This window comes from Ictidomys tridecemlineatus, chromosome 4 (genome assembly GCF_052094955.1).
Source record: "Ictidomys tridecemlineatus isolate mIctTri1 chromosome 4, mIctTri1.hap1, whole genome shotgun sequence".
Classification (NCBI taxonomy): Eukaryota; Metazoa; Chordata; class Mammalia; order Rodentia; family Sciuridae; genus Ictidomys; species Ictidomys tridecemlineatus.
In genome coordinates, this window is record NC_135480.1 from 155,157,514 (window position 1) to 155,176,566 (window position 19,053).

Genomic DNA, 19,053 nt, shown 5'->3' on the forward strand with positions numbered 1-19,053 from the left:
GAGAATGACATGTGCTTTCAAGACAGAACACAATCAAAAGGTACCATCGGCTACAATTAGGAACCCAACCTTTGTATTACTAAGAAAAAGTAATTACTCTTGTTTCATCCTCTAAAGGATACATTTATAGATAAATGACATTTCAAACATAGATAGGTTATATTTGCATTCAAAGCAAAAAAATAAAAAATAAAAATAAAAATAAATTTTAAAAAATCTCTACAATGAAAACAAAAGGTCTGTAGTTTCTCTGATTTATCTTCCAAATTACTGCTTCTGACCTTTTCTTAAAACTTTAAGCATCACAAGGAAATCAGTGGGAAGGGAATCATGTGCTGATCAAGTAGTTAAAGGGCAGAAAAATCCAGTGATGTGAAAAGGGATTAGTGAAGGGTGGAGAAGAGGACCAGCCCCTCCCAGTTTGGGAGAGCAGGTCTGGGATTAGTTTTCAGGGCAGAAACCCACATATAATTAACAGCTCTGACATCAGAGGACAAGCAAATAAAACCTACTCAACTCCTAGGGAAGTTTGGCAGAGAAACGTCTCAGGAATTTAAGGTACTGGAGAGATGCTCTATGGAGATTGGGTGCATTTTAATCAAAATTCCACTAGGGTGAGGGACTTTAAACTGTAGAAATTAACTTGCTGGAAATCTCCCAATTCTCCCTTCAGATCACTGGTGAAATGTGGTGACCTGCTAATTGATGCTTTTGATAAGATATATTCGGGATAAGTAATTTTTATGTAAATAGAAATGTAGAATGAAGAAAGTTCAATTACTAGGATAGTGGATATAGTTGTTAAGTCATAAATTTTTCAAAGGTAAATACCTAATTTTACAATGTGTTTGAAATGTCATTTATCTATAAATGTATATAGATAGGTTATATTTGCATGTATAAAGGTATGTATAAGGTAGGTTGGAAAGGGTTCACACCCTTTTTAAAAGTACTTTGAAATACTTACATAATTCCATTTTTTTTCTTTTATTCAGTTGGATTTTTATCTACGCGCCTCCATTTCCTCTATGCTAAGGACAGCAAACCAGATCTATGTCCTGCACTTTGGCTTCCAGCAGAATGAAAGCTTCTAACCTCCTCTGCCTGGGATTGATCTTCCCCTTGCTGATTTTTCAACAGGCCTGGGCTCAGTTCCCACGAGAATGTGCTACTGTTGAGGCTTTGAGAAGTGGTGTGTGTTGCCCAGACCTGTCCCCTTTATCTGGGCCTGGGACTGACCCCTGTGGCTCCTCATCAGGGAGGGGCAGGTGTGAGGCAGTGACTGTAGACTCGCGACCCCACAGCCCCCAGTACCCCCACGATGGCAGAGATGATCGGGAGGGCTGGCCCCTGAGGTTCTTCAATAGGACATGCCACTGCAATGGCAATTTCTCAGGACATAATTGTGGGAGTTGCCGTCCTGGGTGGAGAGGAGCGGCCTGCAATCAGAGGACTCTCACAGGTAAGTGGGGATAGGAATTGTGATGCAGTCTTGAGTGAGACTCAAGGTTCTTTCTAGATTCTAAAATTATTGGAACTAGAGGAATACCTGAAAATCATAACTCCACCTTGCTTTTTTCCCAATTGAACAAACTAAGGCTTAGAAAAATCAAGAAGCTTGTTCAATTTAAAGGTTTGGAATTGAAGCTCAGACCTTCTGACAAATAATATTTTCTTTCCATTTGTTGAGCAACCTCCATCTGCTAGAAACTGTGCTAGAGTCAAGGTACTTGTATTAATTGTTACATATGAGATTCAGAAAGGTCTGTCACTTGGTAAATCTGGAATTCACACTGAGCTTTATCTAGCTCTAATATTTCAGCTTCTTCAACTACCCCTGCTGGCTTACAAAGAAATTTCCCACCGTAATGATCAAATCCAGGCATTTTAGATGAGAAGCTGGGTGGGCAGCCTAAGGAGCATCATATAAGAAAGCATTAAATAGGAACAGCCAGAGTACTTCATTGTTTTCAATGTGTTAGACACGGGACCAAGGTTTAGCAGAATACTTATTGAGTCTTTATCATGAGCTAGACATGGTTTAATTGTTTTTATGCATGTGCTCTTTGATCTGAACAATTCTGTAAAGCAGGTATTATTTTTATCCACATTTTACAGAAGAAAAAATGAGCTCACAAAAATATGACCACAGGTTAATTCACGGGTCTTAACCACTGGACAATACTATCTACCTTGTTTTTGCAAGACTTATGATGATAAAAAGAAGAAAATTCCAAGAAAAAAAGCTAACACTGGGCCAAAATAAGTATGTCAGGATAACAGAATCATAGAAACTACAAGGAAAGTTAGAGAAAGCTAATAGAAAACCTAGAGTAAATTGGAAAGAAAAGAGAGCAGGAAGAGAAGGAAAATAAAAAGAAACAAAACAGGCTGGAAGGAGTTTTAGTTAGGGTATTTTTTAAGTACACAGGTTGAACATCCATTATCCAAAATCCCAAAGCTGAAGTGCTCTAAAATCCAAAATTATTTGATCCCTGACATAATGCCACAAGTAGAAAATTACATGCCATGAAACTTTGTTTTATGCAATAAAAATATTAAAACTATTGTCAAGTCGGGCACGGTAGCGCATGCCTGTAATACCAGGGGCTCAGGAGTCTGAAGCAGGAGGATTGGGAGTTCAAAGCCAGCCTCAGCAAAAGTGAGGCGCTAAGAAACTCAGTGAGATCCTGTCTCTAAATAAAATACAAAATAGGGATGGGGATATGGCTCAGTAGTCGAATGTCACTGAGTTCAATTCCCTGGTAACGCCCCCTTCAAAAAACACTATTGTCAAAAATACCTTCAGGTTATAAGATATACATTAAAGAAATTGCTTCTGTCTTTTGGACATATATCCCAAACCCAAATATTTCAAAATCCAAAGTTGAAAACAATTTCTGGTTCTAATAATTTCAGATAAGGGATGCTCAACGTGTAAAATAACTAAAAACAGATTTTAACATAGATATTGCACATACAACCATCATTGGGTGAGTGGGACACAGTGTGTTACAGCATGATTATGCTGCTTCTCTACCCATTCCCTTAAGGCAAATGCTTTCATATCTCAATCTTTTATCCCTCAAGTCAGGAGAAATCTTCTCCAGTTAAGTGCAGAAGAAAAGAACCACTTTGTCCAGGCCCTGGATATGGCAAAGCGCACAACTCACCCTCAATTCGTCATTGCTACCAGGAGATCAGAAGAAATACTGGGACCAGATGGCAACACACCACAATTTGAGAACATTTCCATTTATAACTACTTTGTTTGGACACACTATTATTCAGTCAAAAAGACTTTCTTGGGGGCAGGGCAGGAGAGCTTTGGTGGGGTGGATTTCTCTCATGAAGGACCAGCTTTTCTTACCTGGCACAGGTACCACCTACTGCAGCTGGAGAGAGACATGCAGGTATGCATACCGCCATTTAATTTTCAGGTTCTTTACAGATGAAATTCCCTGTTTAGAAGTCATTTTAATTCAATGATTTTCCAAAACACCATAATACATAATGATAGAGTAATTTTATGTTATTAATCTGCCTGTAACATTGAGTTGTTTCTCCCCTACTGAATTCATATTAACTAAATTTGGTCTTTTGTCAAGTAACAAAGCCAATTAAGACATCTTTAGGTGTGGATGAAAGATATGGAGATATTCTACGACTCCATAATTGAGAAAATATCTCTAGTGAAATATGAAACAAAAAAGTCCCATTTGGCACGTCTTCTCTACCAAATGTAAGTAAATGCCTCTCTTGATCTGGATGAAGTGAGTGTATATATACTTTTTCTCCTCACTTCCTGAGTCCTGAATATGTACTTCATCATACCAGTTGCTGACTTTTTCCAATATGAGGTAGAGTTTAAATAATGGAAAAAGTTTCCATTTAGATTGTTTTATTTTCATTAATATATGTATTTTATTTCATTAATATATATATTTTCCCAACTACCACTTTCGGACTTATACCAGAAGCCTATCTCAAAACATCATATCAATGGATATGTTAATTTCCTTGAATGTAATAATCATTTTATATATATATATATACACACACACACACACACCTATATGTATGTGTTTGTGTATAAAAATATTTTAAAATATCACGTAGTACACCTTAAATATATACAATTTCTAACCCCCCCCCAAAAAAAAAACCCACATCAATCAAGCATTATTTTTAATTATAAGACCTCTGGGGGTTTTGGTTTTGGCATAAAATAGACCTCAAGTCAGGCATAGTTATCTCATGCTTATTTTGTTTTAAGCAAATGCACCTAAAACACCCTAAAGAATCTGGTAACATAAATGATTTATTGTCCTTCCTTTTTCCAACTGCTCTGTTTCTTGAGAAAAGTATTGTAATTTTAAACTAAAAATTTAAATGATTAGATCTCAGCTAGGAAATCCATATGCTACACCTGTTTCCTGTATAAAATAATAGTAATGAATTTCTCCCCCAAAGTAAAAATCCAAAAATCAACCTAAAATGATATGAAAATAGAAATGTTGTTTTTGCAGAATGCTTGTGCCAGCATTATTTCAGGGGGGGGGGAATGGTTAGAAGAGAGATAATTAACCCTCTAACATAAAAAATATATTTGTCTTAAAATGGTCTATCCTTACACAGTTTGAGAGTGATTAAATGAATTCATCTGGTACTCCAAACATCATACTTTATAGCTCTGATTACAAGTTAGACAGTTAGTAGATTATGAGTAGATAAATCTGTCATTTGTAATTAACTCCGGATTTTCATGCTTTCAATTCCCATGGGCACACCAAAATGAAAGGGCAGTTAGAAACTATCTAAAAGCTTCAATTTTGCCTAGGTAAACTTCAACCATGTTGATTTACATTTTTAAAACCCAGCAGCATTAGGCATCCAACAAATTACAATTTAAGCATATTATACAGTTGAAATGCCGCAGGAATGTTCTCTGGCTCCCAAATGTCAGTTGCTGAACCACAGTCTGATTCTTAATGATCCCTTAGAAGCTGTCAGTAATTTTGGTGAAATGCAATGATGGCTTCTAAACGAGGACTACAGACCCTTGGAGATCAATAACTTGGAGCCTAGAAAAGCTTCCGGCCTTCTAAAACAACAAAGCATAAGAAAAGTTTTCCTAGAAAAGGATTTAAAATGAAAAGGCATAAAGTACTGAGTTCTTGGGAAGTAAGAGAAAATAATGGCAATTCTGCACTTAAATTTCATCCTCTGTACAGAACTCCTCAAAGGCCAAAAGAGATGAGAAATAAGTAAATTAACTAAGCATTTTTTTGGGAGGGTGGGGGGATACCAGGGATTGAACTCAGAGTCACTTGACCACTCAGCCACATCCCCAGACTATTTTGTATTTTACTTAGAGACAGGGCCTCACTGACTTGCTTAGTGCAACTTTTACTGAGGCTGGCTTTGAACTCAGTATCCTCCTGCCTCATTCTCTGGAGTTGCTGGGATTACAGGTGTGAGCCAGCGCCACCACGCATTTTTTAAAATGTAAGATAAGCTATAAATGATTGTTAGATCTTTGGTCAAAAGAACAATAGGCACAAAGATTTATTCTACTTCTATTTAGCATTCCTTTGTTCATGAGTCTCTTAGGCAGAAGCCTCAGTCTTGGTAGTTTAGATTCTGCAGTGGGTGTCTCAAAACATCAAAACAAAACATCCTTAGGGCCCATGTAGATAAGGTAAATGTGAAAGAGATCTTGGCTTTTTATAAAGCCAGAATCTAATTTTCTATAGTCATTCAAATTCAATTAAAAATAGAAACAAAACAAAAATAGGGATTCCACAAAACACATTTCAAGGTAAAATCTGGAACTAGACTACAATTTAATGATGTTTAAATTAAAGACAGGAAGATGGAAGAAGATGTAAATGTCAAGTAGTGGATGCTATTATGGATAAATCTTGGAATAATCAATAGAAATATGAATATCTGTCCAAAAAAAGGAAAGAAGTTTTTCTTCCAAATTATTTACAAAAATTTCTGCATGATGATTTGAATTTTATTCTCTTTCATGCCTATGTGGATTCTTTGAGTGAACTGCAAGCCTTGTTAACTAAGGTATTTAACTTGTCTGGGACTTTCTGTCACCAATGAGACACTAACTGGTTCCTTAGTGGCTAAAGAGAGTTAATAGAAATAGAGAGTAAAACAAGCAAAGAGGAAGAGTGCAACTGAGACAGAGAACACTAACAGAGTTTCTGTGACCTAGGAAATGTTGCAGGAGCCTTCTTTCTCCCTTCCTTACTGGAATTTTGCAACTGGGAAGAACATCTGTGATATCTGCACTGATGACTTGATGGGATCAAGAAGCAACTTCGATTCCACTCTTGTAAGCCCCAACTCTGTCTTTTCTCAATGGCGAGTGGTCTGTGAATCCTTGGAAGATTATGACACCCTGGGGACACTTTGTAACAGTAAGTTCCAGTGACAACTAGTAGTCAGAACTCCTTGTTAGATAAAGATATTAAATATGCTGTAAACATGTTGTCTGGAAGATCCTTCATTCTATTAAGGACTTCAGAATTAAAGGTATTATCCCCATAGAGGATCCATGTACAGATCCTCACCTGAGCACCTGGGATGTTCAAGGCCACCTCCAAGGTGATCCCAGGAAAAAGATATTTATCTTCACATCATTTTTCTTGATTAACTCAGTCAGTATATTGCTAACTTCCTTATTTTTAGCAATGTCCAGTTGTATAAATTAATCCTCTTAGTATATCCAGTTCTGCTTAGTAGTCACGTGTCTTGGGTTGGAATTTCACAGAAATATTTCCGAAGAAAATCTGAAGTATGCAAAAAAGATTTGAAAATGCTCTGAGAGGAGAAAAAAGAAGAAAGGGAGGGAGGGAGAAAAGGAGGAGAAAACACAAAAATATTTGTGGTTATTCAATAAAGTTAAAAGCCAAAGGTGATAAAGGGGACATTTTTCAGAAAAGAAAGGTACCATATAGGTGCTGCCCACCAGTGAGCCACATTGCGTCCCTCCTGAGGTTAACCTGAGAGAATTCTTGACCAGTTTCCCTAGCATCCTTTCTCCAGGAAACTGATGTTCCTTTCACAGGATAAGTTTCTGTAACTTGTGAATCTGTTCTTGAGTTTCCTTGGATGATATTACTTATCTCTGTACTGTTAACATTAGGTCTTAAATATCTAAGTCTCCTACCCCAACTTATTTTTCTTCTTCAGGCATTTTGGGCTATTTTGAATATTTGCTCTTCCATATAAAAACTAGAAGCATGGGTATTTATATTCAGAACATTTTTCTACACATATTTTCCTTCATTAAGTGTTAAATTATTTTATAAGTTTAAAAAGAGAATATTCTAATAATGTGCAAGGCACTGAAAAAAAAATCCTCTACTGCAACAGTTTGATTCCCAGCACTGAAAACCAAAACAAAAATACTCCCCAACAAAACAAAACAGAAAAAAAAAAAAAAAAAAGGAAGAGATAGAGAAAGTAACCTAAAATAGAACAGAAGGAAATAGGTATATAATTTTCACCATTGAAAGAGTATTTAGCTGTTTATAGAAATAAAAATATGTGATACTATATAATATAATTATATAATAAAATTATATATAACTATATATAATTATATAATATAATTTTCCTCTATGGAAATTTAAAAATTCAAATAAATTTGTATTTTTTGTCAGGTTGAGTTATTCTACCTGTGGCAGAGAAATTAACTGGAAGTGCATACCAAAGCTGTTATATTTGGACTTCAGAGTTTTCCAGGCATTTTCTAATCATATTTATGATTGGGTGCCCAAAAAAAGGACAATTCAATAAAGTGAAGATGTTTTATTTTCATCACAGGTTTTTCTATCAATAGAACAAGTCTCAAAATTCAAAGATATAGTTTTATTACAAATTAACAATTATTTGCAGTGAAACAAACTTTAAAATTACCCTGGTCTCAGTTCAATATATAAAAACCAAATATTTTATTTATTAGCTAAGGAAAAGAAAAGGGGAAACTAAACATTTATTGAATACATTATATATCTCATAGTGTGTGTGCTTTAGTATCTTTAATCCTCACAGCAATTATTTCTTCTCTCTACTTTTCCTCTTGGAAAATCCTATTTATTCTTGGGTTTTATTGATCATCTTTGTAGGAAACCCATACATATTATATCAGATCAATATTTCCTCAGCTATCTCATTGTTTATATTCTTCTTGCACTCCACTTGGTTGATTGAAAAAGCGATTTATTGACATGTAACATTCTTCGAGCTACTAAAATATCATCTTTGATTAATCAAATGAAAAATAGTCCTTTTTATGCCATATTGCTCAAATCTATTTTTTCCTTCAAATACTCAGAATTTTCTATTCATTCTTGTAAATTCCATAGAATTCTGACATGCTGGACGTGAATATTTGTTTATGTTTAAAAAATTTAAAAATAACTGGAGACAATTAAATAAATAGCCTTAAATTATTTTCTTTACTCTCGAAATTCTTTACTATGAAATTCCACAAGGGAAAATTAGGATATAGTACTTAGAAATTCAAGTTAATCCATACATTTTTGGGAATGGGGATTTATTGATAACTCCCTAAACAGTAATCCTCAAAATATCAGCTCAGATTGACAGTTTAACTAGTCATTTCGGAAAAATTTTGGTGATGATGTAACCCCAATAAAAATGCACATATACTTTCCAATCTCAGTATAGGTATATTTTTTATTTATATATTATATAAAGTTCATTATGCTAATTCATCAGGTAGTAATAATTATGTTAATTACTATGCAATATAGGAAGTTTTATGAACAAAGTAAGTGGAATGTGAGTTGAAGTTGCAATACTCTCTCTCCCAGTTCAATTATATTTTTTGTCCGTTTAGGGCACATATTTTTCTCTCTGGAGACCAGTGGGACAGACTGATGCAAAATGCTCCTAGTCAATCTCCTCTCCTCCCACCAGTCTAATTTCTTCCTAATGAATTAAATATAACTTTCTGTTCCTGCGACTTGATGTCTTCTCAATAAGGCTCTGGTCTAGCTTCCCTTTGTTCCCCACAGCCCACTATACTCCTCTATTGCCACATATTCCTGGAAGGCTCTTCTCCAAACAAGCATTTTTTACACCCATCAAGAGCCTTCTCAATCAACAACACACACCAAACAATTGCTGTAAATGCCAGGCACTGTGAAGACCAAGGAACACACTGCTGAGCAAGGACAGAAGAGTTCTTCTGAGAAGGTTTCTGTATAAATAGAAGAGAGCAGCTTGACCCCTCATTATTTCCTCTGCCTAAAATGATTTACTTAGTAAAATTCCTCCTAGTTCTATGGAAATTCTTTTCAACCCTTCAGATTTCTTTATAAATCGCTTGTTCATGAAATCCTTTTGGAGCCATCTGACTGGAAAGAATTTCTCTCTCTCTCTCTCTCTCTCTCTCTCTCTCTCTCTCTCTCGTTCTCTTTCTCCTTCCATCATCCTTCCTCTCTTCTTCACTCCCTTCAAGTTCCTATCATATTATCTATCCCTAGTAACACAGCTCTTTGTTTACCTATTTGTTCCTACTCTTCAGAAACTTGAATTATTTATCACATTAATTGAAGAAAAAGCTGAAGAATGTGTACTTATTGAAATGCACACTACTTTACAAAGTGATTGGGGATTTTTTTCCCCCCTTAAGCCTCTGAAGACTTGAAACAAATGGCATTTTGGTGTGAAATTGTGTGTGTGTGTGTGTGTGTGTGTGTGTGTGTGTGAGAGAGAGAGAGAGAGAGAGAGAGAGAGAGAGAGAATTTATTGCTGAATCTAGGTTTGGGAGATAATTTCAGCAAAATTCATTTTTTTATGGAATTCTCACTTTGTTATATTCTCATGAAAAAAATAAAATAAAATTTGTATCCTACCAAGGAAAACCTATTTTTCAGTGTTCATGCTGTGCATAAAGTTTTAGAGCTGGGGATGGTGGCACATACCTGCAATCTCAACTACTGCAGAGGCTGAGACAGGAGGAACACAAGTTCAAGGCCAGCTTTATCCTGTCACAAAAAATAAAAGGACCCACGATGTTGCTCAGTAGTTGAGCTGGATACAATTTCTAGTACAAACAAACAAGCAAACAATAACAACAGAACGTTTAGAGAGTAAGGACAAGACCTCTGGACATCCTATAAATGTTTGCCCTCTTTTTTCCCCAGGCACGGAGGGTGGGCCAATCAGGAGAAATCCAGCTGGAAATGTGGGCCGACCCATGGTGCAGCGTCTTCCCGCACCACAGGATGTCGCTGAGTGCTTGGAAGTTGGTGTATTTGACACACCTCCTTTTTATTCCAATTCTACAAACAGTTTCCGGAACACAGTGGAAGGCAAGTAAACTAAATCGGTGCTTTGGAGAGGAAGCTGCCGGGTTCAAAATCAGGTCTCTCTGAAAAGGCTTTGCATGGCATATTGGTCCTGTGAGTTCCTATGAAATGAGTACTGGTATCATTTACTCACAATTTTATGCTCAAAAAAAGAAGCTTCTTGAAGAGTCAGACTATGAAACTCCATGTAATAATTACAGAGGAAGACACTGAAAATTATTTTCCACTCTTAAACACCAAAAAAAAAAAAACCCTTAAAGTCAAATTTCTGGCAGCAACCTGGCCATTATGTGTGACTATATCCAAGTCTAGCCCTGGCAAATAATATTCAAGAATTGACATTTATTTTTTTAAAAACAATGTTCTTTAATAAGTCAAAATAACAATTTAAAGTAATTTCAAACAATTAGTTGACATTCTCTAACACCAGATTTAGGCATGTTATATATAGGTTTTATCATCCTGTAACTTTTTAAAAACACTTACTAAAAAATTGATTTATCTTCTTCTGACTTTTAATTTGAGCTTTCTTGCTCACCAACATTTTTCAAGTATCTCAAAGCTGAGAAAATTGAAATGGAAAGAAGTGAAAGGACTTTCCTGAGATAATTAGCTACTTAGTAACAGAACACAGATTCAAATCCAAACTTTCTAAGTCCAATGTCTTGAAATAATAAATTTTGATACTCTAAATCATACTTGATATATATTTAAATTTTTAAAGGAATATAATTACATGTAACTTTAATATAAACTTCTTATTGTTCAAATTTTCCTTAAAGACAGCATTGCACACATTAGAGGATGTGCTCTGCTACCCTGCCTCTCAGAAAATGAGCACAGGTCTCTCTCCTGTGATCTGAGATACTTGATAGATAAACATGATAATTAATTCTCTCCCCTTTTATTATCAAAAGCATATGTCATTCTTATCTACCTTTAAGTGTGTTTTAAATTTAATAACTACATAAATGCAATCATTTGGAGATGATTCCCTAGATAATTACTATATATTGACTAAACTAGAATTTATAAACTAAGTAGACTGATTTCTAAGAGAATATGCAGATTGTTTTATTAATGCCTAATAGAAGATAAATTATACTGATTTCCTGGCAGCAGAACGTATGAAAATTCATACATTTCATATACATTATAAACAATCTTTAAATATTTCCTGTTATCAAAATATAAAGGAATAAATGCATGAAAGATGAATAAATGAATGAATGGCTTTACCTATACAGCATTCGTCAAGCCATTCAAACACATATAACTCTACACTTATATTTGCAATCTTCTTGGCATCTATCTTCATTTTCTCCTTAATATAGTGAAATATTTATCAAAAATCCTATAAATGTTTTGACAGTAGATTTTCCAGATGTTTAAAACTAGTACAGAAATGGTAGGAAAGTGCTGAGACATATTAAATTCCCTACAAAAAAAATAATTTTCTAAAAATAAACATGCTGACAGTCATTGAAAAAGAGTTGAGGTTGGAGACAAAAGTAACATCTGGCATTTTAAGTTTCAGGACAAACAAAGTGGTGTTCTTCCAATTGTGTCAGCAATTTTTAGTGACACCTGGAGATCTCTACTATCTTTATTTTCATGTAGAACAATGTCTGCCTTGTCAAGATAGAATGTTGTATAAATTTTGACTGACATGCTTGGCAGGTCATTATTTTTAACCTAGAGGTTACCTTTAGAATGTCATGCAACTAGTTTAAAGCTAACCTAGTTCTGGATATAACAAGCAAATGTCATCAGCCATTGGAACTGAGAAGTCATGCTATTATATTAATGCAAAATTTGGCCTGAAAAACATTGGATAACTGTTTTTCTACATGATCACTGCTGTTGATTTGAAAAGTGAAATATCTGCAGCATTTTCTACTGTTCTCATACTTACTTTTAAATCTAGGTTACAGTGATCCAACAGGGAAGTATGACCCTGCTGTTCGGAGTCTTCACAATTTGGCCCATCTATTCCTGAATGGGACAGGAGGAAAAACCCATTTGTCTCCAAATGACCCCATTTTTGTCCTTCTGCATACTTTCACTGATGCTGTCTTTGATGAATGGCTGAGGAGATATAATGCTGGTGAGACACTTTCATATGCTTTTCTCAGGCACCACGAAGGGGATTGCTCTGATGGCATGGTTATCAGTTTAAGCTAGCACTGGACACACATAAAATACCCTTCAAAATAAGGATAAAATAGCTGCACTCTCTAGCCATTGCCAGATATTCAAAGTCACTCTGAAAGTGCAGGAGCCTCTCAGGATAGTTACTTTAAGATGACATTTATTCATTGGGACTAATCAGATAATGCCTTCTCATTTTTGCTATGAAAAAATGATTATCAGGTCTCCCAACTTTTTCTTCCCATATCTTATTCTCATTGCTTTTTAACATAAATGGGAAAACCTAACAGAGCTCTTTTTTGGTGTCCCCCCCAAACTAAATATTCCACACCTGATTTAATCCACAGTTCTGAGTTTTGTTTATTTTATGCCCTTACATAAAATTGAAATTTTATTAAATTAAAAAGTTAATGTTGATTTTTATACTATACCATAGAAAATCTCTTTTAAAAAGTTCATTTCAGTCAATGCATTTTTTAAATATTATTAGAAAGACCTCTTTTTCTGCATCCCTACTCAGCTGAGAGTCTTGTATTACTTTTTGAAAGATGAAAATACTTCAAATAGTTAATATTTTGAAAGTGATCTACATTTGGGCTTCTGTGCTTTTAGTTCATCATGCACATAAACAAGGTATCTGAGGTTAATTAACCATTGATTTGTCTTTTCTTAATTTTATGTGTGTGCATGTGTTTGTGTGTATAGTAAAAGTCTCTATTCCAACCTGCTCAGTACCACTAATTGATGAGTTGGTTAACAGTCTATTGCATTGGAAAATTTTTAACAAACAAGCAACTTACACATAAATATTGTTCAGTTGTCAATGAATTATGAATTCATTGATTGGAGTTCTACTTCATATTTCATTAGTATTTATATAAAAAACTGTAATCACAACAAAGTGTCTAATATTTGCAGTATCAGCTTCTAAAAAGTAAAAAAAAAAAATGACAATAAGACTTTTGTGATGCAAACTGAGTACAGCATTCTGGGTTTCCATGATTCCCTCACCCCTTATGATTATCTTGCCCACTCCCTAATCTATTTAGTCATTCACTTTTAACAAAACTTTCCAAAGTGCTCAACTTGTCTCTTATAGAAGAAATGTCATTTTTTTCAATCATAATTATCACTTAGTGTATATTTAATTGTATTTTTTTGTTATAGTAACAAGTAAACTGGAATTAACAAGATAAGGACTTAACAAACCCAAGTTTTGTTAAACATATACTTCTAAAAACTAACCAGCAGTATATAAATTATGCTTATCTAGCCATCCACAATGCCATGTATGTTAGTAAACTTTTCAAAGAAAATGGAGAATTTTAGGTAATCTGGCAAGTCTCTTTAAGTGGAGTTTTCTTTCAGTGATGAAAATTGTTCTTTTGCTTTTCATATCTTGATTGAAAAATAATTACTTCACATTAATAGCAATTGGTTAAAGTTCTCTAGATCCAAAAGTCATTGATGAACCAGAAAAAAAAATAGCTTTATTTTATTTTCCTGATGCTCCCTTTGTTTGAGATATACCTAGCATAAAGTTTCTCAGTTACCTGGAAAGAAAAGTATTATAAATAAAAAATAGAAAATTTGTCTACAGCATATAACTGAGAAAATGTGGCCAAAAAATTAAAGGGTAATTTGTAAAGCAATGTCAAAACAACTATCATATGGAGAAAGAAAAATAAAAATATTAGAAGAATTTCTAAAATTTTCCATAAATAAGAGCTCTTCATGAAAATAAATCTAGGAGCAGAGAATGAAATTACTTTTTGTATGTATCAAAGGTCTCTATAAATATATTGAAGGTTATTTCAAATTCTTAGGATTATAGAATTGATTACTAACATCAGAATGGGATAACAATTATATTTTATAGTCAAAGGAAATTACAGTCATTCACATTATAATACCCATTATGGAATTTTCTTAATAGAGATGAGATAGTCCAACACAGACCATCCAACTCTAATTACAATAGCATTAATTTCTATTTACTAAATTGTAGGTCTGTGTAACATATAATTCAATTCTCTCTATTTTTTCCCAACTGACAATTATGAGTTAATATTTAAACATAGTAGCCCAAAAGTTTAGTGCATTTCTCAGAAGGCAGTTAATACATTTCCCAGAACAATTACTACTTCACCTCTTGAGCCATGAGAGAAATGAAGTAATCACACACATCCATATGAATCCTTCACAAACATTATATGGGAGCACCTACTATTTCCTGGGAAGTATTCTAGGTTCCAGAAGTAGGATACAAAACTCAGACCTGCCTAGTGGTAGAAATGACCATAAATAAGTGTAAATATACTATGTTATGTTAGATTGTAAAACAGATAGTGTATTTGATTGTAAAAGTCTACGTAGACAAAATCAAAACACAAGATAGGGAGTACTATGTAGATACATGGAGGAAGATTGATCCAAACAAAAAAGCAGAAAGGAGCCCAGTGTGGTTGGAGCAGAGGAGGAAGTAGGTAGAGAATGGTAAGAGATACTAAGGTCAAAGGGAACACACTGCAGAAACTCAAGATCCTTCAGTTTAAGAGAGATGGGGAGCATTGGAAAGATTTTCACATAGAGAAGTTACATGGCAATCCAGTTGCTGCTACTGTTATTTTTACTATTATTCCTCCAATGGATTTCACTTCATCACACAGGTGGAACTGAATTAGGTTGAGATTGGTCAAGTCAGGATTCACAAGAAAGATGAAATGAGAAGTTTGAAAATTTACCTGAAATATTACCAGGTGTGGTGGCACACACCTGTAATCCCAATGGTTCAGGAGGCTGAGACAGGAAAATCACAAGTTCAAGGCCAGCCTCACCAACTTAGAAAGGCCCTAAGCAATTTAGTGAGACCCTGTCTTAAAATTATAAAAATAAGAACAATAAGGGCTAGGGATGGAGTTCAGTATAAAACATCTCTGGGCTCAATCCCCAGTACCAGAAAAAAAATTATCTGAATTAGTAACCTGAATGTGTAACTTTAACAAATAACTACTAAAAATGTACTGGATTATGAGCTCCTTGAGGGCAGGAATGTTACCTTTTCATTGCTAAAATGCCAGTGTCTATTCCAGTGCCTGTCACCAATAGGCACTCAGCACGTTTTATCAAGTAAATATTCAATTAGCTTTAACATAGTGAATACAAAGTTGCCAAAATGTAAACACCACTTGCCAAGTCAGTGATCATTGTTCTTCAAACAATGTGATTTATAGGATCACAGTAACTGTTGAGGTAATACATATTTTGCAAATAGAAAATATAAAATCCAACTGGCCTTCTCAAATATTCTAGCCCTTAAAAATATATTCTCATTAGTGTCCTGCACAAGCCCACTTAGTGACATTCCATTTGGTATTTAATTATAATCCCATATAAATAGAGAAAAACAAAGAACAACAAAACAAAGAACAACCTTCTGCCACATTGAACCGATTATTTATTTTATCCCTAAAGAAAGAAATTCACTAATGAAATATATGTGTTCACTAATGAATGATAATGTTAATGATATAAATGCCTCATATATAAATACCTTATACTTAGAAACAAGAGAGAGGGAATGAAGCAAATTAGATTGCAGGAACTTAATGAAAATTTTTAATTATTTTTTGATAACAATAAAAACCTGAATTAATATGGATTTCTCTAAAAGAAAACATAAAGAAATGAAAAATATCAAACAAATTTGTCGTTAAGGACAATCTCCAATAAATACATCATCTCTCAAATTTGAAATACAGATGACACTATAGTAAGTCATAGATGTATCTTTTCTTTGACTTTGAAAAATGTTTTATGCATTTTAAATTATCTGCCATAATTTTAAAAATAACTATAATCATCATAGATAATTTAATACTAAAATTCCTCTGTTCATAAAGATTTTACATGTGTATTAAATGATATGTTTATGTGCATTCAAAGCATGTGAACAGTTTTATGTAGTTTTCTGTTCTACTATAGTGAAATTTTATGTCTTAATTCATTGTGAAATATGAAAAACATTTTTACATTCTCTATTAATATTGAACACCTAAAAATATAAGAATCACATTAATATTAACTTCATACTTATTAACCAGTTGTCTTTGGAATATATTAGATATATCCACATTCCCATTGGAAAATGCTCCTATTGGACATAACAGACAGTACAATATGGTGCCATTCTGGCCTCCAGTTACCAACACAGAGATGTTTGTTACTGCTCCAGACAACCTGGGATATGCTTATGAAGTTCAATGGCCAAGTGAGTGTTAAAAATGTATTTTTAATGTGGTATTTTCCAAAAGCAAGCTTGTTGTCTCTAAAGTAAAATAATCACAGTATTCTGAAGCAAACCTTTTCATTGGATATGAAACTTTCATTTAGACTTTTGTTTGGGGATAAAGAGATGGAATTTAACATTTATTGAGAACTCACTCTGATGTGCTATTGAGCTGATTATTCAGCACTCTGTCTCATTTAATCTTCACAAGTCTTTGAGGTAAGTATTACAATTCTTGCTTCACAATTAAAGAAGCTGATGTTTAAAGAGGTTTGATTGTCAGAGATCTCATTTCCATTAAGTGGGAAGAATGAGTTGTCAGCTTATATTTATAAATGAAGAGGGATCAAGATATTCTTAAGCTTTTCTTTCTGAGATTTTGAAATTCAAAACTTTCCTATTCAATTTTAAATCTCAACAAGCATCATTTCTTCAACTTAAAAATGGAAATGAAAATAACTGTCCAATGAAAATAACTGTAGATTACTAAATGAAAATAACTAAATAAATGAAAATAACTGTAGACTACTAAAGAAGTTAGAAAGTGCCTTCCAGATTACAAATGCTGCATTAAACAATGTGGTCCATTGAAATTAAATTTGAAGATTTCTGTTAAAGTGATTACAACAATGCTTTATTCAAGTTGTCCATGTTTTAGTGACAAATATTTTAATAATATATTTTTAACTCTCATTTTCTTTTTCAAATAGGTCGGGATTTCAGTATATCTGAGATTGTTACCATAGCAGTAATTGCTGCTTTATTACTGGTGGCAGTTGTTTTTGTGGGTGCTTCTTGTCTGATTCGTGCCAGAAACAAAATGGATGAAGCTAATCAGCCTCTCCTCACTGATCAGTATCAACACTATGCTGACGAATATGAAAAAATCCAGAATCCTAATCAGTCCAGGGTCTGATAACAAGAAACCTATTCCTGTATGCATTAGTATCAGAGAAAATCCTGTTTGAAAAATAGTAGATTGACTTATTAACTGTATTTTCTTTTACTTTGTTATTTTCTTTGTTATACAGACGTATATTAGATTAAAGTATCATTCTTCAGAGCAGAGAAGAATAATTTGGACTCTTTTCAATAGATTATAATTATGAGCTCTATTTAAAATAGTAGGCTGAACCAATTCTATAATATTTGATGGGATAGTGTGATGATCTTTAGCATGCTTCAAAGGTTGACTATATAAGATATTATGCTTTAAATATAAATAAAAATAAAGTTTGACATAAGATCTCTGTTTAAAATACATGAGTGGGCATTTCTACACTTTTAAAACGCAAATGTATTTTCATTTTTGATATTGGTCCACAGATATAAAGGCAGCCACATTTATTGATCAAAATTAATTAAGTGGAGTTATAAATAAATGAGATCTTAATTCACTTTTTCAAATTGGTGTTGTCATTTGGTTTCAGCTTATATTATTTAGTCTCAGAGTTTTAGTCAGTTTTGCATTTCTGTGACCCAAAGTCCTGACAAGAACAACTTACTGAAGCAAAAATTTATTCTGGCTCAGCTTTTCAGAGGTTCAGTTCACTGTTGGCCAACTCAGGACATGGCAACCAGAAAGCAAAGAAAGAATTCCCTCACCAGGGCTAGATGTAAACTCCAATATAGCCTCCAGTAATCTCCTTCCTCCAGCCATACTTTACCTGCCCACAATTATAACCCAGTAAACTCATAGGATTAATCCCCTAATTAGGTTATAATTCTCATAATCTTATCATTTTACCTCTGAATCTTCTTGCATTGTCTCACACATGAATGTGGGGGGACACCTCATATCTAAACTATAATAGTCAGGTTCAAGGCCCAAACAAAATCACAGTCTTTGTCACACTTTGGAGAGATAAAGCTTTTCTTTGCTAAGAGAGGGCTGTTGTCTGTTTACCACTGTGTCCCCCTACCTCCAATTCACTGAAAGGGAATGGAATTCACTACCCATTCATACATTTCAGCTCTTAAAAACACTTCTAGCATCTTAGAAGTCTACAAAGAAAGCATAAAAGTAGAGAACATGCTTCCTAGTATTCACAGATAGTGTTCTATTTTCTGTATTTCAGTCAAATAGCATATATTATCATTTGCCAACCTTGTATTTATTTTCAAAATAAAATATTATTTATTTTATTCTCTGCTTCTTATTTTATTCTTGCAGTTATGCTATTTTCTCCTGTTTTTCTATGTTTGTTTGTATGATTTTATTTTGTTTGTGGTGTTGGGGCTTGAACCCAG

At 34.0% G+C, this 19,053-nt stretch overlaps 1 protein-coding gene and 1 long non-coding RNA gene across 10 annotated transcripts in view; one reads left to right on the plus strand and one right to left on the minus strand.

Moving 5' to 3' along the window:
* The window catches only part of LOC110598422 (uncharacterized), a 296,730-nt gene that overhangs the window by 211,738 nt on the left and 65,939 nt on the right, over positions 1-19,053 (minus strand). The gene's annotated exons all lie outside the window — the stretch shown is intronic.
* Tyrp1 (tyrosinase related protein 1) lies at positions 451-18,210 on the plus strand. The gene is made up of 8 exons (XM_005327981.4): positions 451-558; positions 996-1,462; positions 3,091-3,413; positions 6,233-6,437; positions 10,200-10,367; positions 12,292-12,471; positions 16,639-16,785; positions 17,514-18,210. Exons 2-8 carry the CDS (start codon positions 1,054-1,056, stop codon positions 17,717-17,719), a joined length of 1,638 nt encoding a protein of 545 aa, XP_005328038.2. The 5' UTR covers positions 451-558; positions 996-1,053; the 3' UTR covers positions 17,720-18,210.